General features: G+C 37.5%; 1 protein-coding gene across 2 annotated transcripts; it reads left to right on the forward strand.

The window, feature by feature from the left end:
• The first annotated feature begins 1,658 nt into the window (after positions 1–1,658).
• On the forward strand, positions 1,659–5,327 carry LOC127087668 (U-box domain-containing protein 35). 2 transcript variants are annotated; one of them, XM_051028597.1, is made up of 10 exons: positions 1,659–1,953; positions 2,220–2,347; positions 2,431–2,552; positions 2,630–2,850; positions 2,943–2,988; positions 3,069–3,351; positions 3,527–3,628; positions 3,719–4,147; positions 4,230–5,006; positions 5,086–5,327. In XM_051028597.1, the coding sequence occupies exons 1-10, from the start codon at positions 1,743–1,745 to the stop codon at positions 5,176–5,178; spliced, it is 2,412 nt and encodes an 803-aa protein (XP_050884554.1). In that variant the 5' UTR covers positions 1,659–1,742; the 3' UTR covers positions 5,179–5,327. The 2 variants fall into 2 exon arrangements, with proteins under 2 accessions (XP_050884554.1, XP_050884555.1); XM_051028598.1 differs by having other exon boundaries at positions 1,660–1,953; positions 2,648–2,850.
• The last annotated feature ends 13,642 nt before the right edge of the window (positions 5,328–18,969 follow it).

Raw genomic sequence — 18,969 nt, forward strand, 5'->3', positions numbered from 1 at the left:
AATTTTAAGTGACTTAACATATGACTTTAATTGCTTTTGATAAGTGATTTTGTGTTGAAAATAAGCACTTTTGAATGATGTAAACTCACACATCAAATTCTGAATTTTTGGCCTTGAAATAATGTTGGAAAATATTGAAAAACAAGCCATGGAAGTAAAGTTTGATGGAAGATAAAATTTGTTGAAAATTAGCACTTGACATAATCATGACACAAGTGATTGGTGATGAAAGATGATGAATCCCTTGATCAAATATTTGTAGAATAAGTCTAGAAAAATTCATGAGTCAAAATTGAGTCAATGGACAACAATTGACCAAAAAGTCAATTGTTTGACCATAAAATCAGTTGTAGCAAAAAAATGTAATTTTTTACCCTCTTTCCTTATAATCCATTCTTTTGACTTGTATCTCGAAAAATATGCATTGTATCATAAATTTTCGAGAAATGAATGAAATCTTCTTTTTATTCCAACTTTGTTATTTTCTTTGAATTCAAACAAACCTCTGAATTAAGTGATAATCATTTCAATCACCAACTAACCATGAATCTCAAATAAAGAGATGGTCCACAAGTAATATGGAAAATAAATCTAAATAATCACCAAATAATATATGCCTTGAAAATTCACTTAAGCTAAATAAAGCCATTATTGTCAAACCTTTGGTCTAAATTTGTTTTAATATGCAAATGCTGATGAATAACTTAAATACATGATCAAATGTAATCAAATGAATAAAACCATAATGTAGACCAATGGAACGAGGAGGTAAGACAAATTTTGGGGTATGATAAAACTCAATCCCCCAACTCTAATAGGTAAAGAAATCACCCTCCAATAAAGATTTCCAAAGAAAGGATCTCCACTAATTACCATATCTTCAATCATCTTTCACAACTCTTTATCAAATCACATAGATGTTTTCTCTACATTCTTAAGTTGACATGTTCTTAAACAAACAAAAACAATTTAACAATATGCATGCAGTGAAAATAAAGTTATTTAATATATATATATATATATATATATATATATATATATATATATATATATATATATATATATATATCAATTTTTAATTATTGTACAAAGAGAATTGATCCTTCTCTCCCCTTTCCCTCTTTTAGAATTCATAATTGATATTCATAAGATATAATTCTGTCATGATTTGGTTATTACAAGAAACTATATATACTTTAAAATGTAACTAAATCGATGGAGCAATTATTTTTCAGTTTCTCTATACCTGATTGTCTGTCTCATTATTGTTTTATTCTCAATGATTTCCTAACTCTATCTAACAATCATAAATAAATAAATAATAAATGAAACGGATATATTTAGTAACCTAAAATTTTAAATTTACCTTAAATTATTTTTTATTTAAAATGTAGATATAAATAAATTATATGATTGAATAACGTATGATTGTTGTATTGAAAATATTTGTATAAGTTTTAACGTAAATATAGTAAGATGCATGAAGATTAATGCGGTTTTAGAGAGTAAGAAAGAAGATGAATGAAAAATATTTGGTTGATCCGTTAGCAACGGAAAGAGAGTAGAATCTATATTTGTGGTATTGTGAGAAGAAAAATAGGAGAATATTGATTGATTGGGCATAAATTATGGTTAAAAAACAAATTGTTACTTAATTAGTGGGGGGTGTACAAGAATAGAGAGGTTTGTGGTTGATTAGATGAGAGCAGTGTTGTGTGGCAGAAAAAAAGAAAAAAAAAGAAATGTGGGTTCATCATCATAATCATCAACATCATCATGCTAAACCAGCCTCCTCAGGGATTACAAAGGTTGCTGGTAATGGATTGGTCGCCGTCGCCATTGATAAAGATAAAGGAAGCCAATATGCTCTTAAATGGGCTGCTGATACTCTTCTCAACAGAGGCCAAACCGTTATTCTAATACATGTTTCTCATTCAACTTCTTCTTCTTCAAGTATATCTCAATCCATTATTAACCCCTTTCTTTTCTCTTCTTCTTCAAGTATATCTCAATCCATTATTAACCCCTTTCTTTTCTCTTCTTCTTCAAGTATATCTCAATCCATTATTAACCCCTTTCTTTTCTCTTCTTCTTCAACTATATCTCAATCCATTATTAACCCCTTTCTTTTCTCTTCTTCTTCAACTATATCTCAATCCATTATTAACCCCTTTCTTTTCTCTTCTTCTTCAACTATTATTAACCCATTGCATTTTCAGGAACTTGCCAGGACGCCATTGTATGTAACTTTAACAGTACTACTTCTGCATCTCCACACAAATCCCATATTGATAATGCTACTAGAGATCTCTTTCTTACTTTCCATTGCTATTGCACACGAAAAGATGTACGTACGTCTACCTGCTTTCATTATTATTCCTTTCCTTTCCGTTGCTTGTTGCTTATTGCTTATACACTCTGTTATGTTAGATAAATTGTCTTGATGTTCTACTTGAGGACAATGATGTTGTCAAGGCAGTCACCGATTATGTCGCTTATGCTGCAATTGAGAATTTGGTGGTCGGTGCACCTTCCAAGCATGGATTTATCAGGTGAGTCAGGACAATCATCTTCTCATGTCAATAACCGAATAGGTTCCATTATTTCTTCCTTTCTTAAACTTTAGCAGACCGTCTTTTTTGTGCAGATTTAAGTCATCCACTACGCCCAGTAGCATATCCAAGGCGGCGCCCGATTTCTGTAATGTCTATGTCTTATCCAAGGGCAAAGTCTCATCTGTTCGGACGGCGGCTCGTCCAGCTCCACATACCTCCCCACTTCTCCTTCATATAAATAATCTAACGAATCAACCTGCGGAGCAGATATGCTCCAGACGTATGAATTTGAGAGGTTTGTCTCTTTCTTTCCATAATCATGATACTAATCTCTTGTACTTGTTCTAATAAATGACTACTCATGTATGTATGCTATGTATGCCACAGACAGACCGTCCATGAAACCTCATGGCTGGCAGGATGAACCTATGAAGTAAGTCTTGTTTTACAAAACCAATTCCAAGCATAGAAGCTTCTTCCCTTTCTCTGCTCACATGCTTTGGTTTCCTGCAGGTCTGCATTTGGAAGACCAGGAAGAGGCACCAGTGGAACCATATGCATGGACTTCACAGACTCGGATACAGACATATCATTCGTAAGCTCTGGGAGGCCAAGCAGTGGTTGTTCATCCTCTATTTACGATTACATGGACTCCGCTAGAACTTCACGGGTTTCTACCAGTTCAGACAATAGCTTCGGATCCAACCGGTTGGGACTCAAGTTCAATGTCCACGGTTCGCCGGATACCTCCTTTACACTTGAAAGCAATAGAACATCATGTTCATCTCACACCTTGGTGAGCATTGCACTTTCTAACTAACATGTCATCACAAACTGAATTACATATCCGAATATATCAAGAATCCCTTCATTTAGAGATCAATTTGAATCCTATTTCTAAACCCAACCAAGTAGAATCAAAGTACTCCACAATACTAATGGGATCCACATCTTTTTGTTAAACCATTTAGGATGAGGCAGAAGCTGATATGAGGAGGTTGAAGCTTGAGTTAAAACAAACTATGGATATGTACAGTACGGCGTGCAGAGAAGCACTTACAGCACAACATAAAGTAAAATCTGATAGTACCTCTTTTCTTTCTTTATAGATTAGATATGTTATTCATTATTGTGATTGTAACCGGTACTTGCTACCTATCTAGTTAATGGAGATGAGCCACTGGAAAATAGAGGAAGAAAAGAAATTAGAACAGGCACATTTGGCCCAAGAAGCTGCGCTGGCAATTGCAGAGAGAGAGAAAGCAAGAAGTAAGGCAGCCATGGAAGCCGCCGAAGCAGCTAGAAAGATTGCAAATGTGGAATTAAAACGAAGATCCACGGTTGAAGTTAAATCTTGTAAAGAAACCGAGGAACTGAGGAAGCTATTGGATAATTTAGGCCAAACTGATGTAAGATATAGGAGATACTCTATTGAGGAGATTGAAGTAGCCACGCATATGTTTTCTGAAAAACAAATCATCGGGGAAGGCGGTTATGGCCCTGTTTATAAATGTTACCTTGATCACACTCCGGTGGCCGTCAAGGTTTTACGTCCAGATGCGGCTCAAGGGAAATCTCAGTTTCAGCAAGAGGTAATCAAATTGAAAATGACATGTTAATTTGGTTTGATGGAAGGAACGAACGAACTTTCTAATAGATAGTAGCCGTGTGCAGGTTGACATACTGAGCTGTATGCGTCACCCAAACTTGGTGCTTCTTCTAGGAGCGTGTCCAGAGTATGGCATATTGGTTTATGAATATATGGCGAATGGAAGCTTAGATGAATGTCTGAGTCGAAAAGGGAAAGATAAGGTTCTGTTTTGGCAGTTAAGGTTCCGGATTGCTGCAGAGATAGCGACAGGGTTGCTATTCCTACATCAGACGAAGCCTGAACCTCTGGTGCATCGTGATTTGAAACCCGGCAACATTTTGCTGGACCAGAACTATGTATGTAAAATCGGTGATGTTGGATTGGCAAGGCTGGTCCCTGCGGTGGCCGATAATGTGACACAGTGTTGCATGACATCGGCAGCGGGAACATTCTGTTATATCGATCCGGAGTATCAGCAAACAGGAATGCTTGGTGTGAAGTCGGATGTATATTCTCTAGGGATCATATTTCTACAGTTATTGACTGGCAGACATCCAATGGGATTGGCTCACCATTCAGAGCAGGCGATTGAGAATGGAACATTTGAGAAAATGCTTGACCCATGTCTCTCTAACTGGCCTGTTGAACAAGCTCTCTCATTGGCGAATATAGCGGTGGAATGTGCACAGCTGAGGCGAAAAGATCGGCCTGACCTGGCGAAAGAAGTGATGCCTAAGCTTGTTAAACTTCGAGAGTTTGCTGATGAAAATATGGGTCCCCTATTTTTAGGAGGAGGAGGGATGAGTTTTATGAGTGCTGCAACTTCTCCAAACCATAGTGAAGAAGCTTCAGTGCAGCAGGTTTGATTGATTTCATTAAATTGAATTTAAATGATGATGTAGGTGATGAATAATAATAGAATAAGTAATGATTTTGCAGGAAGTGATGAGCGACCCACAGTTCATAATTTCAGGAAGCTCAATAAGTCCACCACTAACTCCTCCATCTCCAGCGACAGAGGAAAATCCTTAAGTAGTTAGTTTCAATGTACATTACAAAATCCTTAAGTAGTTAGTTTCAATGTACATTACAAAATCCTTAAGTAGTTAGTTTCAATGTACATTATGCTAGCTACCACATCATTTGTATAGAAAAACAACATAGAACAGCCATTTCGAATATGTGTAAATATGTCATAAAAAAAAAAGATTAAATACGCTATTAAGATTTAAATTTTAAATCAATTTGTTTTAGTTTACCAAAAGTTTGGTGTTTTTAACTATTCTACATATTATTACAATCTTGGTCTATTCTATATTTTTATTCATAAATAATCATTTTTTATTTGCCTCTAATTTTAAATTCAAAGAGAAAATACATCAAACTAGCTCAAAAATCACCATTGTTGAGTCTAAAAAAACGATATTTTACTAATATTTGCCTCCATCTTTAAGTTGACAATATTTTTTAGTCTAAAATTAATAAAATTTGAATATTTTGTTTTAAAATTAAATTTTTTTATAGTTAAAACTTAAAATTTTGACATTTATATACTATCATAATTTTATTTGCATAAGTATTTTATCCATTATATATATATATATATATATATATATATATATATATATATATATATATATATATATATATATATATATATATATATATATATATATATATATATATATATATATATATATATATATATATATATATATATATATATATATATATATATATATATATATATATATATTAATAAAACATTTATGCTATCATCATTTTGTGACAAATTTTTTATTTTTTGTTTTCTATACTTTATCATAATCATGGAGAATCTTCCCGAGTCTTTAGTCATCAACATATTTCTGTTACTTGATTTCTTCTATCAATGGCATATCAAAATTGCATTGATTTCTCTATGAAATCGACAAATCATTGTTATATGCATTCAAATGAAAATTCAACACTTGTTCTTATTTCTCCATTGCTCGATGATAAGAATTATAACATTTGGACTCGATCAATGTACATACTCTTGGTTTTCAAAATCAATTTTTTTATAAATGGAATCCTAACAAAACTTCTTGTATCTGACCCTCTTTATGCTCTTTGAATTCGTTGCAATACTATAGTTTTAGCTTGGATTCTGTCATACCCTAACTTTTTCATGCATATTCTTTATTTGTAGAGCATCACAAAAATAAAAAATATAAGTTAACTCAGTCGGTAGCCTGGTAGAGACGTTAAGTGCAAGGTCACGCGTTGGAACCCTTTTGTATTTCTTTTTTATTTCTTTCGACAAAATAAAAAAAAAGTCCGCTACGTCAAAATCTGAAAATGGCTTAGGCAAAAATTAGGGATGAAAAAAAAAGCAAAAAAAAATTATTAACAAAGGCCACTGAAATCCTCAACAAAAGACAAGATTAGATGACCATCGTATCAAGAATTATAGGGTCACCAACATTCTTGACAAAAACAAAAAATAAGGTGAGTGCCATTTCAAGAAAATCTCATGCAATCTTGAATCTTCATCTTTACCCTTACACCTTCAAACTCTCTTGAAAGTTAAATGTGTATGTTGAATTAACTGAACATAGGACAGGAGATCATCAAGAAGAAAAGATGTGTATAAATTAAATTTGAACCTTATATCCTTTTGTTTCAAAAACCATGAACCATACCACTTTACAACCCTCAAAAGACCTAATTGAAGCATGATTTACTTTGAAAGCATATTACAACAAGGTTGCGTTATATTGACTCCTAGAAATTTACTAATCATTTGTACTTGTATCCAATTCTCACAGTATATTCCACATTTTGAATAGCTAAATCAGCATGGAGTTTATACTCATGGCCCACTCGTTACACACAATTACATCATTTTAATAATGATTTTTTCAAAATCTGCATGACTCCTGCATTAAAATTACCATTTTTGAATGAACAATTTTAACTGCAAGTACTTGAAATCAGGGAAATTCCAACAAGGAGCCATCAGAGAGGAACTTGATTGCTCATCAACGTCGACCAAAATCAAAACCGCCTCAAAACCTTATGTATCAAGGGGAAAGTCTTCCAAAGACTATGTTGATCGGGGAAATTCACCCTAAGAATTGATTAATCTAAAGCAAACCTCCAAGCATTAGTTGATCAGGAAAAAAATTGTTTCAACACTCAGCCAATCTGGTGAAAATCACTCAAGGGTCACTCTGAGGAAAGTCACCTCAAGAGTAGAGCTAAATCAAGCACTCCGAGAGTCGGTTAGTCAAGGAACAAATCACTTCAAAGAGTTAAAACATTAGGGCCAGCCATTTCAGTATTATATCATGGAAATCTGCTCCCAAACTCTTTTCAAGGCAAATTTCTCCAAAGATCCAACAGACTAGGGCAAGATGAGCTACAGAGGGGCAAGTCCTCTTGATACTTTCAAATTTCTCAAGCGAAATCTTCCGCACATCAGTGACCATTGAGTTTGAAATGAATGCCAGGAGATCATGCTAGCACAATATCCTATAACCTTTTGACAAGAAGCTTGTTGAAAAAAAGAAGAAGAAAAAACACTTCCTAGTCTTAACCATCCCATTTCCCCCACATGGGCATTTTTGAAGCATTCAATCATGTTGCATCGCTTTAGCATTAAACTATGCATATCATCTCATTTATCTGACATGTCCCCATAGTAAGAAGCACGAAAACTCAAAAGTCCAATCTTGGTGGACACCTCACAAAAGCCCAATCTTTCTTGGAACCTCACAAAAACTCTATCTTACTTGACACCTTACAAAATAACTGTCCCACTTGGCACATACCCAGAAGCCCAACCTCCTTTGGAACAAAATCAAGATACTGCATGCGTTGATCAGTTAACACACATCATGCATTTCTAACACATATAACATAAACAATCATCATACTTCATGCATAAAAACAAATCTCAATCATCATACGTAGCATGAGCCATGTGTGGCGCTCACCCTCAAGTATCTTTGACATATTCTGTAGATTATGATGAGATCTTGAACACAACAGCCTTTCATCCACATGAGGGGAAACTACATCAGAGTTTGAGTTTTGCCAGGTATTATGCAGCGGAAATCATAATACAACTCAACCTATGAACACACACTTCACCAGATTGGCCTCCAAGACCATACCAGGTTTGAATGTGATTTAGTACTGGCTCATCTGTCCCACACACAGGCCAATTGCCAACCTCCAGAGACAGGTACATACCATTCCTGTCATGAACAGTCCATCCACCTACTTCAAGGGACCATTCAGGGAATTACAGAACCTTACACAGGTTCCAGCATCAGTACTAACATAACTCCTTGCCAGCTACCAGAAAGTATCACCCATGGATCTCATCCAGAGACAGAACAGGATGCCTGCTCTGATACCATTTGAAATTCTGGCATAGTCAGTATTCATATGTTCTACTTCAAGTCATGACATCTGATCTAACATTGTACCTAACACAGCAAGACAGTTATTACACTCTGTACTAATGTGCACCCTTTCACAGTGTCACTACCTCTCCTTCTATGTCATCCTAGAATGGAGGAACACCTAGTTATGTGCATCATCTCTTTCACTTCTGTTGTTTTCCTACACAGTTATCAACATGATGTCTCAATCCTGTTTTGGACATCATCTGTAACATTCTTCCAGTTTGTTGGTCATGTACTTGTATTTCCTAAATTTAAGGTTGTAACAAGTTAAACTAATCTCCACTTATTAAGGAGCTAGCTAATGGATTATTTGCTAGGTTCATTAATTGTAGCTTAGTTGTTAGTTTCCTAGATTTTAGATCAGGTGGAGGATTCCTGAAGAATAGCCTGATAAAAATCCTGAAACAGAAAAACTAACCATCCAACAATTCAGCATACGCTGTCAGGTATGAATGTCACAACTTTCCGTTTGACATCCAAGTCCAGAACCATATGCTAAGTCTGTTTAGTTCCTGAAAACAGACAATGCTAAATTTACTGAACTGTAAAAGACCAACCAGTCTCTACTTCAGTATCAGCTTACTGGAAGAACTATCAAGACATGACAGTTGCACATTGCTCTTTTGGCCATGTCTGTTATGCTCCAGACTTCACTACATACTGAACTGAAATCATCAGCTTATTATACAGTATGTGCTGGTGTTGATGAATGTCAAGACGTTCTGATTGACATTCCAACAGAAGGCTGTTTATTAGGTCTGTTGGTATTTTGTTTGGCAGGCTGAAATACCAGATTAGTTGTGGCAGACATGATTAAAACATACATAAGGAAAACAAACACAGGAAATTGTTAACCCAGTTCAGTCCAACATGACCTACATCTGGGGGCATCCCAAGCCAGGAAGAAGATCCACTATTAGCAGTATCAATTCAGAGTTAAACTCACCCGTTTACAACTCATCACTTAATCCCTACCCAATGCAATCTATACCTAGGAACTCCTAGATAGAAACCTCCAGTTTCCATTCCTATCACTACAAATACAATGTAATGTTCAAACACCTTGAACTTGCTTCACAGCTTCATTCAAGAACATAATCACTCTTGCCTACAGGCTTTGAGTGACAAATCTCTCAGCTTTTACCACTGAGAAATACATGGTAACCTTCCCACAGGTTGGGAGGTTTACCTTACACACGCCCCTAAATTTTCATTCTAGGAGGCTTACAAAAACTAGATTACAATCAGCTATTTATAACCTAATCACCCAACTGGATTTGGGCCTTCAGAAATTGCAGCAGACTTGTTCTTTGCTGTTACAACTTCAGCAGAAAAATTCTGCTACAAACAAGGTCTTCAAGTTCCTAAACTCTCTCCATATATATCTCCATATTTAGAGCCTATATATATTCTGATTTAGTCTTCAAGACCTCCACAAGGGAGTTAGGATATTCACCAGATATCCTTGCTGATCCCAGTACATAAACTGAATTAATTAATTCAGTTTTCTACATTTGTGCGATGTCACAGACCTGATGTCGTGACATCGTACAAGACATGTTGGTCCAGATGTTGAACTTCTTCAACCCAACATATTAAAACAACAGAGGTGATTCCATTATTTGTTTTCTAAAATTGATGCCAATCCTGAGGTATTAACAATCTCCCCCTTTGGCAAATTTTAGCTAAAACAAATAATCCTCTGTTATTCTTTCCCCCACCCTGAACATCAATGCTGGTGTACATGAGGAAGAAGGGGTGCATGGATCAGTTGTACCAGAACTCTTTCCCTCAACTGGAGAGCTTCCTGAAGAATATGTAATACCGAGTACACTCACAATGTAACTCAGATTACAAGGCACAACTATCCTCTTAACTCAGATCACAAGACACAAGTGGTATACCCAGTTGGTGGATTCTAACCCCAACTTTCTGTTTGCTACCACAGTGATCTGTTTGCTTCTGAAACATTCTCGACCCCAGGACTATATTTCTCTCCCCCTTTTTAGCTAAACATTTGTAAAGGAACCCCTCACAAAACCAGATCCAGGCGCAGCTTGCCCAGACTTTAACATACCCCATGATTCTGAGAATGGAGTGTTTCTGTTGTGAGGAGAAGAGGGCTCTTGCATCCTTTAAATAGTCCAGCACGTGCTTAGGAATTTCCGGTAGGAGTAAATGCTTGGTCAAGATGCATTTATTTTTGCTGAGAAACAGTCAGAGAATCACCAACAGAATCTCAGACTATCTTTGAATACCTTTTATAGCTCTTGACTGTTTCTTTTCCAAAACAGCCGTTCCAGTGCATGGAGACTATTCCATATATGCAGTCAGACACGTTGCACGCGATGTCTTAACATTCCACGTGGCTTTTTCCTGCATTCAGCCAGTATTCAACCTTTTCCAAGATCCCTGTCATACCTCCAGTAGGGACTTGACACCTAGCACTGCTACAACCATCTTTCCACACTTCAGCAGAGGGTTACTCCCCCTGTACCACACAGCTGTAGCCATTAGGCTTAATCTGATTTATCAGCATTAAACACATCACCATCATACTTCCTAATGATTTTTCAAATTAGGAGGAATTAACAGCAATGTCCCGAGCACTGTCATGACATCCGGTCAAACATTCTTCTGCTCACTAAGCCTTGACATTCACTCCAGCATCCAGATAGCTTTACAACGTGCCATAGTTATCTGAGATCACATAGACCACAAGCTTGGTGATTACTTGCAGCATACAGGCACAACTCCCCCTGTCATGGACAGCCTACTCTCTTGGAGGTCACACATGATCATATCCAACACCCCAAGGTCGGACCTTCTCATACTTCCTGATTCAACGAGATTCCAGACCGCTTGATGAATGGAAAACATAAGACGCATCTTCATGTCTTCAAGAGCTCACCCTCTGTTCAACCCTCTTGGCTGAACACATCCACACTCTGTGTCAGTCTCTCTTATAACCAGAATAGGTCCCACTTCACATAATATTCTAACATTAATTGGGACATCCTTCACACATAACAGGGAACATCATCTGAAAGTCTTCACGTATCACTGAGTCACCAGCTTGATCCAGAAGAGCCCAAACATAAATTGGGACATATACATTCTCATCCCATTACCAGAGATAATCTCTCATAGGTCGCTTAGAACTCCTACCACAAGCTCCAAGGGATGAATGGAAAGTACCTCCTTTTGTCTTCAACTTAATACTTTTCGGCCCAAAAGTAATTTGTCTCAGACTTTCCTCAAGAGTAATCTGCTGCCATCTATTGATTACCTTGATTCTTCGAACTCACTTCTGAGATGGACCAACTCCCACTGGTTGATTACCTCCTTCATGAGTCCTCATATGAAAAAGTCAAGTGCTGCTTTTTGACCTCTCCACGTTTATCAGACTTCTCCCAAAGATATTCTGACCTTCAAGCCTTTTGAAGTGTCCAATCTGCAGCCCTGCAGACCCTTCTATCTCAAGTTGATGTGCCACTTCACCAACTAAGAATCTGATGTTGAACCAAATGTCACAACATTGTGTTTTGACATCCAGTTGTTGAATTCAGCTCCTTCTTCTGCCACTTGAACGAGCTTCCTCCCTTCACAGAACAAGAGTTCAATGTTCTCATAGGCTTGATTGTGGAACCAAGTTTGAGTAAACAACCTCCATCCTGCAGGTTTGCAGTTAAGTCATCCAAGCTCACACCTTGATGAATCCCTGCTTCTTTTCCAAAGACATCAGACACTCTGTTGTATGAGCCTTCAGAAGGACCAGTTAGGGACTGACCCTTCAGCTATACCCAGGATTTCACTTCCTAAAGTAAAGCTGTTTCCATGAGGTTAAGAATGCTGCCACTTTTTCTTAGCTCCACAGTGTGCATTAGCCAATGCACTTCCTCACCTAGATCAGAAATAAACTGATCCAAGTAACCACCATCAAGACTATGATGCCTTCTTCTTCTTGTACACACCTAGGCTGAACATGTTTCTTGCCAGGAAGCCTTTTCAGAGATCATATGCTTTTGCTGCCACCAAAGAGATAGATCATACCCCAATGTACTATCCTTCCTGTGATTCTGCACAGGGTCTTGAAGAAGAGATGTTCCAACATCTTTAAGAGCATCAGTTATCTAGAGCTCCAAGGATAATCAATTAAATACTTGTACTTGACACAAGTAGACATTGATCTTAAATCCTTTCCCAATTATCCTTTCAGATACTTCCACCATAAGAGTACTTTGAAAATACTCTTCTAGTGTCAACATCTTCTGCTTGCAAGCACCTCAACAGTCTTGAGACTCTTTCCAGATTAGATTCACCCTTAGGAATGAGAGAGATGAATCCTTCCTTGCAAATGTGTCACACAACAACTAGAACCCATGTGACACAGGTCAACAGCCAACCAGACCCTAGGCTGACCAGACTGGAGGAGGTTAACCAAAACTCCCCTTCAAATTAACAATCATGGAAACTCCACACCAATTTCCATACATTGTATACAAATGTCTCAACATGACATCCCTCATCCCTAACCAGTGGCAACTAACTCCTCCAATCATGCCAATCAGACTTCAGCTGACCATAAGTACTAGTGAGACAAACAACACCAGTCAATAGCAGATATGCATTGCCAGAGCATATTACCTCAACCAACCTCTGAATCTTCATATTCTCACTCCTAGTAAGAACTGCCACTTCTGAACGTGGTGTTTGAATAATAAGATTCATGGTTCCAATCCTCTTAAATGATATAGCCATCAGGTTACCCCTTTATTGACTGCTAACATTCAGGGGACTTGTCTTCCTACACACTATAGTACTTCAGGGAACAACTATCCAACCCTGATCAAACTGCAGGAATATGCCACACAGTAGGAGATTGCACAATGTCACATCTCAACCAGCTCAACTTCTAGAGATCAGACTTCTAAAGCTGACCTTCTTGAGCACACACACAGTTGACCCTGCTCTTGTCAACTTAGCACACACAGATGTCTCCTCTTCCAGGTCAGGAGTAGGTTCCAAACAGAATTATCCCTTTGTTTGAACCCTCAAAACATCTGCTCTTCAACCAGTAGCTGCATACTTGTTGAACAACATGTTCTAACATCACATAGAACATTGGTTCCACCTCCTTGGAACACACCTTCCTCGAGAGTCTTCAAGGTCTTCATATACACTACTCAAGAGAGTAAAGAATCAGTGCTTGAGTGATTTTTACCATCCTGAAGTGAGAACGTCATGATGAGTGGACTTGAGGGGACTCAAGTATCTTTGACATCTTCTGTAGATTATGATGAGATCTTGAACACAGCAGCCTTTCATCCACATGAGGGGAAACTACATCAGAGTTTGAGTTTTGCCAGGTATTATGCAGCGGAAATCATAATACAACTCAACCTATGAACACACACTTCACCAGATTGGCCTCCAAGACCATACCAGGTTTGAATGTGATTTAGTACTGGCTCATCTGTCCCACACACAGGCCAATTGCCAACCTCCAGAGACAGGTACATACCATTCCTGTCATGAACAGTCCATCCACCTACTTCAAGGGACCATTCAGGGAATTACAGAACCTTACACAGGTTCCAGCATCAGTACTAACATAACTCCTTGCCAGCTACCAGAAAGTATCACCCATGGATCTCATCCAGAGACAGAACAGGATGCCTGCTCTGATACCATTTGAAATTCTGGCGTAGTCAGTATTCAGATGTTCTACTTCAAGTCATGACATCTGATCTAACATTGTACCTAACACAGCAAGACAATTATTACACTCTGTACTAATGTGCACCCTTTCACAGTGTCACTACCTCTCCTTCTATGTCATCCTAGAATGGAAGAACACCTAGTTATGTGCATCATCTCTTTCACTTCTGTTGTTTTCCTACACAGTTATCAACATGATGTCTCAATCCTGTTTTGGACATCATCTGTAACATTCTTCCAGTTTGTTGGTCATGTACTTGTATTTCCTAAATTTAAGGTTGTAACAAGTTAAACTAATCTCCACTTATTAAGGAGCTAGCTAATGGATTATTTGCTAGGTTCATTAATTGTAGCTTAGTTGTTAGTTTCCTAGATTTTAGATCAGGTGGAGGATTCCTGAAGAATAGCCTGATAAAAATCCTGAAACAGAAAAACTAACCATCCAACAATTCAGCATACGCTGTCAGGTATGAATGTCACAACTTTCCGTTTGACATCCAAGTCCAGAACCATATGCTAAGTCTGTTTAGTTCCTGAAAACAGACAATGCTAAATTTACTGAACTGTAAAAGACCAACCAGTCTCTACTTCAGTATCAGCTTACTGGAAGAACTATCAAGACATGACAGTTGCACATTGCTCTTTTGGCCATGTCTGTTATGCTCTAGACTTCACTACATACTGAACTGAAATCATCAGCTTATTATACAGTATGTGCTGGTGTTGATGAATGTCAAGACGTTCTGATTGACATTCCAACAGAAGGCTGTTTATCAGGTCTGTTGGTATTTTGTTTGGCAGGCTGAAATACCAGATTAGTTGTGGCAGACATGATTAAAACATACATAAGGAAAACAAACACAGGAAATTGTTAACCCAGTTCAGTCCAACATGACCTACATCTGGGGGCATCCCAAGCCAGGAAGAAGATCCACTATTAGCAGTATCAATTCAGAGTTAAACTCACCCGTTTACAACTCATCACTTAATCCCTACCCAATGCAATCTATACCTAGGAACTCCTAGATAGAAACCTCCAGTTTCCATTCCTATCACTACAAATACAATGTAATGTTCAAACACCTTGAACTTGCTTCACAGCTTCATTCAAGAACATAATCACTCTTGCCTACAGGCTTTGAGTTACAAATCTCTCAGCTTTTACCACTGAGAAATACATGGTAACCTTCCCACAGGTTGGGAGGTTTACCTTACACACGCCCCTAAATTTTCATTCTAGGAGGCTTACAAAAACTAGATTACAATCAGCTATTTATAACCTAATCACCCAGCTGGATTTGGGCCTTCAGAAATTGCAGCAGACTTGTTCTTTGCTGTTACAACTTCAGCAGAAAAATTCTGCTACAAACAAGGTCTTCAAGTTCCTAAACTCTCTCCATATATATCTCCATATTTAGAGCCTATATATATTCTGATTTAGTCTTCAAGACCTCCACAAGGGAGTTAGGATATTCACCAGATATCCTTGCTGATCCCAGTACATAAACTGAATTAATTAATTCAGTTTTCTACATTTGTGCGATGTCACAGACCTGATGTCGTGACATCGTACAAGACATGTTGGTCCAGATGTTGAACTTCTTCAACCCAACATATTAAAACAACAGAGGTGATTCCATTATTTGTTTTCTAAAATTGATGCCAATCCTGAGGTATTAACAGTTAAAGTCAAGTTTTCATCTGGCAGTCAAATCCAGTTCTTATCTGGTAATCAATTAATGTCCAATTCTCATATAGTTGTCAAATCTAGTTCTTGTATGGTAATTAGTTAAAGTCCAGTACCCGTATGGAAGATAAATTTAGCTCTTGTCTGGGAATCAGTTAAAGTCCAGTACATGTCTAGTGGTCTCCAGTTTAAAATCCAGTTCACGTCTAGTAGCAAATTGTCAAATTCAGCTCTCGCCTGACAATTATTTTTAAATTCAGTTCCCGTATGGAAATTATTTTTAAATCCAGTTCTCGTCTGGCAGTTTAGTTTTCAAATTCAGTCCCCGTCTAAAAGTTTGAGTTACAAATCCAGTACCCATCTGGAAATTGAATCTTCTTTATCCTAAAGACCAATACTCGTCTCCCAATCAAATCATTTCCATTTCAAAGTCCGGTATTCGTCTGGCGATCTAATCATGTATGTTTCTTAGTCCAGTACCCGTCTGACAATATAACCACCTTTCAAAGTCCAACTTCTCTTGGCGCGCACATCTCAAAAAGATTAACCTTACTTTGGCATTTTCAACAAAATAAAATAAGCCATGCTTGACATCCTTACCTTGAAACCCAATATCCATTGGCTCACATCAAGTAACACATTACATGCAATGATCAATCATTACATTTCCTGCACCATTTCATGTGTATCATATTCGTAGATATTGTGTACTACGCAGGATAACCAAAGGAATATCATGCATTGTCAAATGCATCATCATAAAGCATACATGAATAGAATAATCCATGATTTTATGACCGATTATGGAAGTCCAGATTGATCCCCAACTAAACGGCTTACAATTTCTCAAGTGGGTTCTTATCTCAACATGAATGTTTATTGGTTTCCCCCTGTAGGTAACTTCCTCCCGCATAGTCTATTTGAAAGTCTTCCCCATCAAGCTTTTTCCCCCGGTGAGTCCTTTATGGAACCTCTTCCAGTAGAAGATCGTCTTAAACGATCCATACTAACTCGTGAACATGTGTTGACCTTTAATACCCCCAATGAATCTCGTTTGTATTTATCTAAGCATCAACCTTCAGGTTGATGAAGATAAATGTGTCTTTAAGTCTAAGACCCAACTTTCGAGTTGGCGACGACTTATTTTGATCTAAGCACCAAACTTCGGGAAGACAATAATCTTTTTGTGTTCGATCTAAGCATAAACCCCCGGGAAGGATACAATCTCTTTATGTTCGATCTAAGTATCAACCATTGGGAAGGAAAAAAATCTCTTTTTGTGCAATCTAAGCATCGATCTTTGAGTTGGTGACAATCTATTTATGTTTGATCTAAGCATCGACCCTCAGGAAGGAGAAAATCTTTTTGTGTTTGATCTAAGCACTGTCCCTCAAGAAGACGACAACCTTTTTCTATTCAATATAAAAAAACCCATCGGGAAGGAAACCATCCTTTTTTATGTTCGACCTAAGCATCGATCCTCGGGAAGCCGACGATCTCTTTGTGTTCGATGTAAGCATCAACCCTCAGGAAGGCGACGATCTTTTACCTTATCCTAGCTAGATGTTTTCTCCCCTACTTCCTGAACAGTCTCAGAGCTCGCCTAAATCGAGTGTGTGGCATAACCCTTCTCCTTGTGCCTTTGAGTTTTCCTAAGTGTATTCCTTTATGTTGTTATATAGTTGTTGTTGATGAACAATATAGAGGATTTTGTTGAATGTTGTGATTGCTGCCATGCTAGAATTATTCTTTCATGTTTCTTTTGTTATTTTTATTTGTTTTTATGGCTTCTGCATTTTTAAGAGGAAGAAGATGATTGAGAAAGAACAAGAGTTTTGTTCTGTGTTGGAAATGGAATTAGAAGAAAAATGTGAGAGAACATGTTGTTGGAGAGAGAGTTCCATAAGTTTTGATTTTATTTTGGTTTAATGATGCAATTCCATGTGTCAAGTTGCAATTGGAGAGTTTTAAAATTTGAATTTTTCTTGTCTCTCTTGAATGCAACCCCTCATTGTTATATCATGTTTTCTTCATTTTTTTAATTATTTATTTTATCTCTATTTATATTCATTATTTATATTATTACCATGAAATTGGATTTAATTAATAGTTTGGGTTGAGCCTAATTGAGTTTTGATGATTACACATTTTTGCTATGTTTGTACCCATGTCTATGTGTTGTACTCATCTAGGGGTAACTCTAACTGCAGAATATACTCAGATAATGGTGATGTATGGTTTGACCTATGGAGGCCAGCATTTACCCCATTTTGTGCCATAATCCTTTCGACCATGGCTTCCAAATTGTTATCTGCTGCCATATCATTACGTCGAACTTGACGTATGACTTCGTTAACGTCCTGATTCCTATTCACCATCAACACTCTTGGTTCCCTCTCTATTGGTACTGGATGTTTGACTCTGAGAGGTTCGACCCTAACCCCCTGGTTTGCCACATCTACCATATGTATATTTCACTGGGTTTGGTTAATGGCGGGGTCCTCTTCGATGGCTTCTCCTTGGGCTTCTAATAACTGCTCTCTTCGAAGTTGTCGACGAGCTTGTAGGACCCCAAAGAAATCCGCAATGTGCATCGTCTACGCTGCCATTTGTCAGTTTGTTTGGGTGGTATTTTTGAATCAAAGGATTGAATATCGTGCCCATCTCATGGTTACTTTCGTCCATTTGTTGCCTCAAAACTATTGTCGAGTTTGTTGTAAGATTGGGCATTTGTTGGGTCAAAAACCCTATTCCTGGGGATGGGTTGATTTGACCCTGTAATACCCCAAAATTTTCCCCCCTCATTCATGCATTCATTTTTAGTTCATTTAGCATTTCATATTGCATTTCATCATGTCAATCAGGATCAGATCCAAGAAGCTTGAATATCATCCGAGACACTTTGTGGATTCTATCTGGGTGATCGGTCAACGCAAGGAAAGGACTTGAGTTACTACC

The sequence above is a fragment of the Lathyrus oleraceus genome, chromosome 5, assembly GCF_024323335.1.
Source record: "Lathyrus oleraceus cultivar Zhongwan6 chromosome 5, CAAS_Psat_ZW6_1.0, whole genome shotgun sequence".
In the NCBI taxonomy this organism is placed as follows: domain Eukaryota; kingdom Viridiplantae; phylum Streptophyta; class Magnoliopsida; order Fabales; family Fabaceae; genus Lathyrus; species Lathyrus oleraceus.

Bases quoted from the DNA above. Each gene is read 5' to 3' on its own strand.
- LOC127087668 (XM_051028597.1), top strand. From the start codon at position 1,743: ATGTGGGTTCATCATCATAATCATCAACATCATCATGCTAAACCAGCC. The intron at 2,851-2,942 runs GTTTGTCTCTTT...TGTATGCCACAG, and splicing joins CAGACGTATGAATTTGAGAG to ACAGACCGTCCATGAAACCT. The intron at 3,352-3,526 runs GTGAGCATTGCA...TAAACCATTTAG, and splicing joins CATGTTCATCTCACACCTTG to GATGAGGCAGAAGCTGATAT.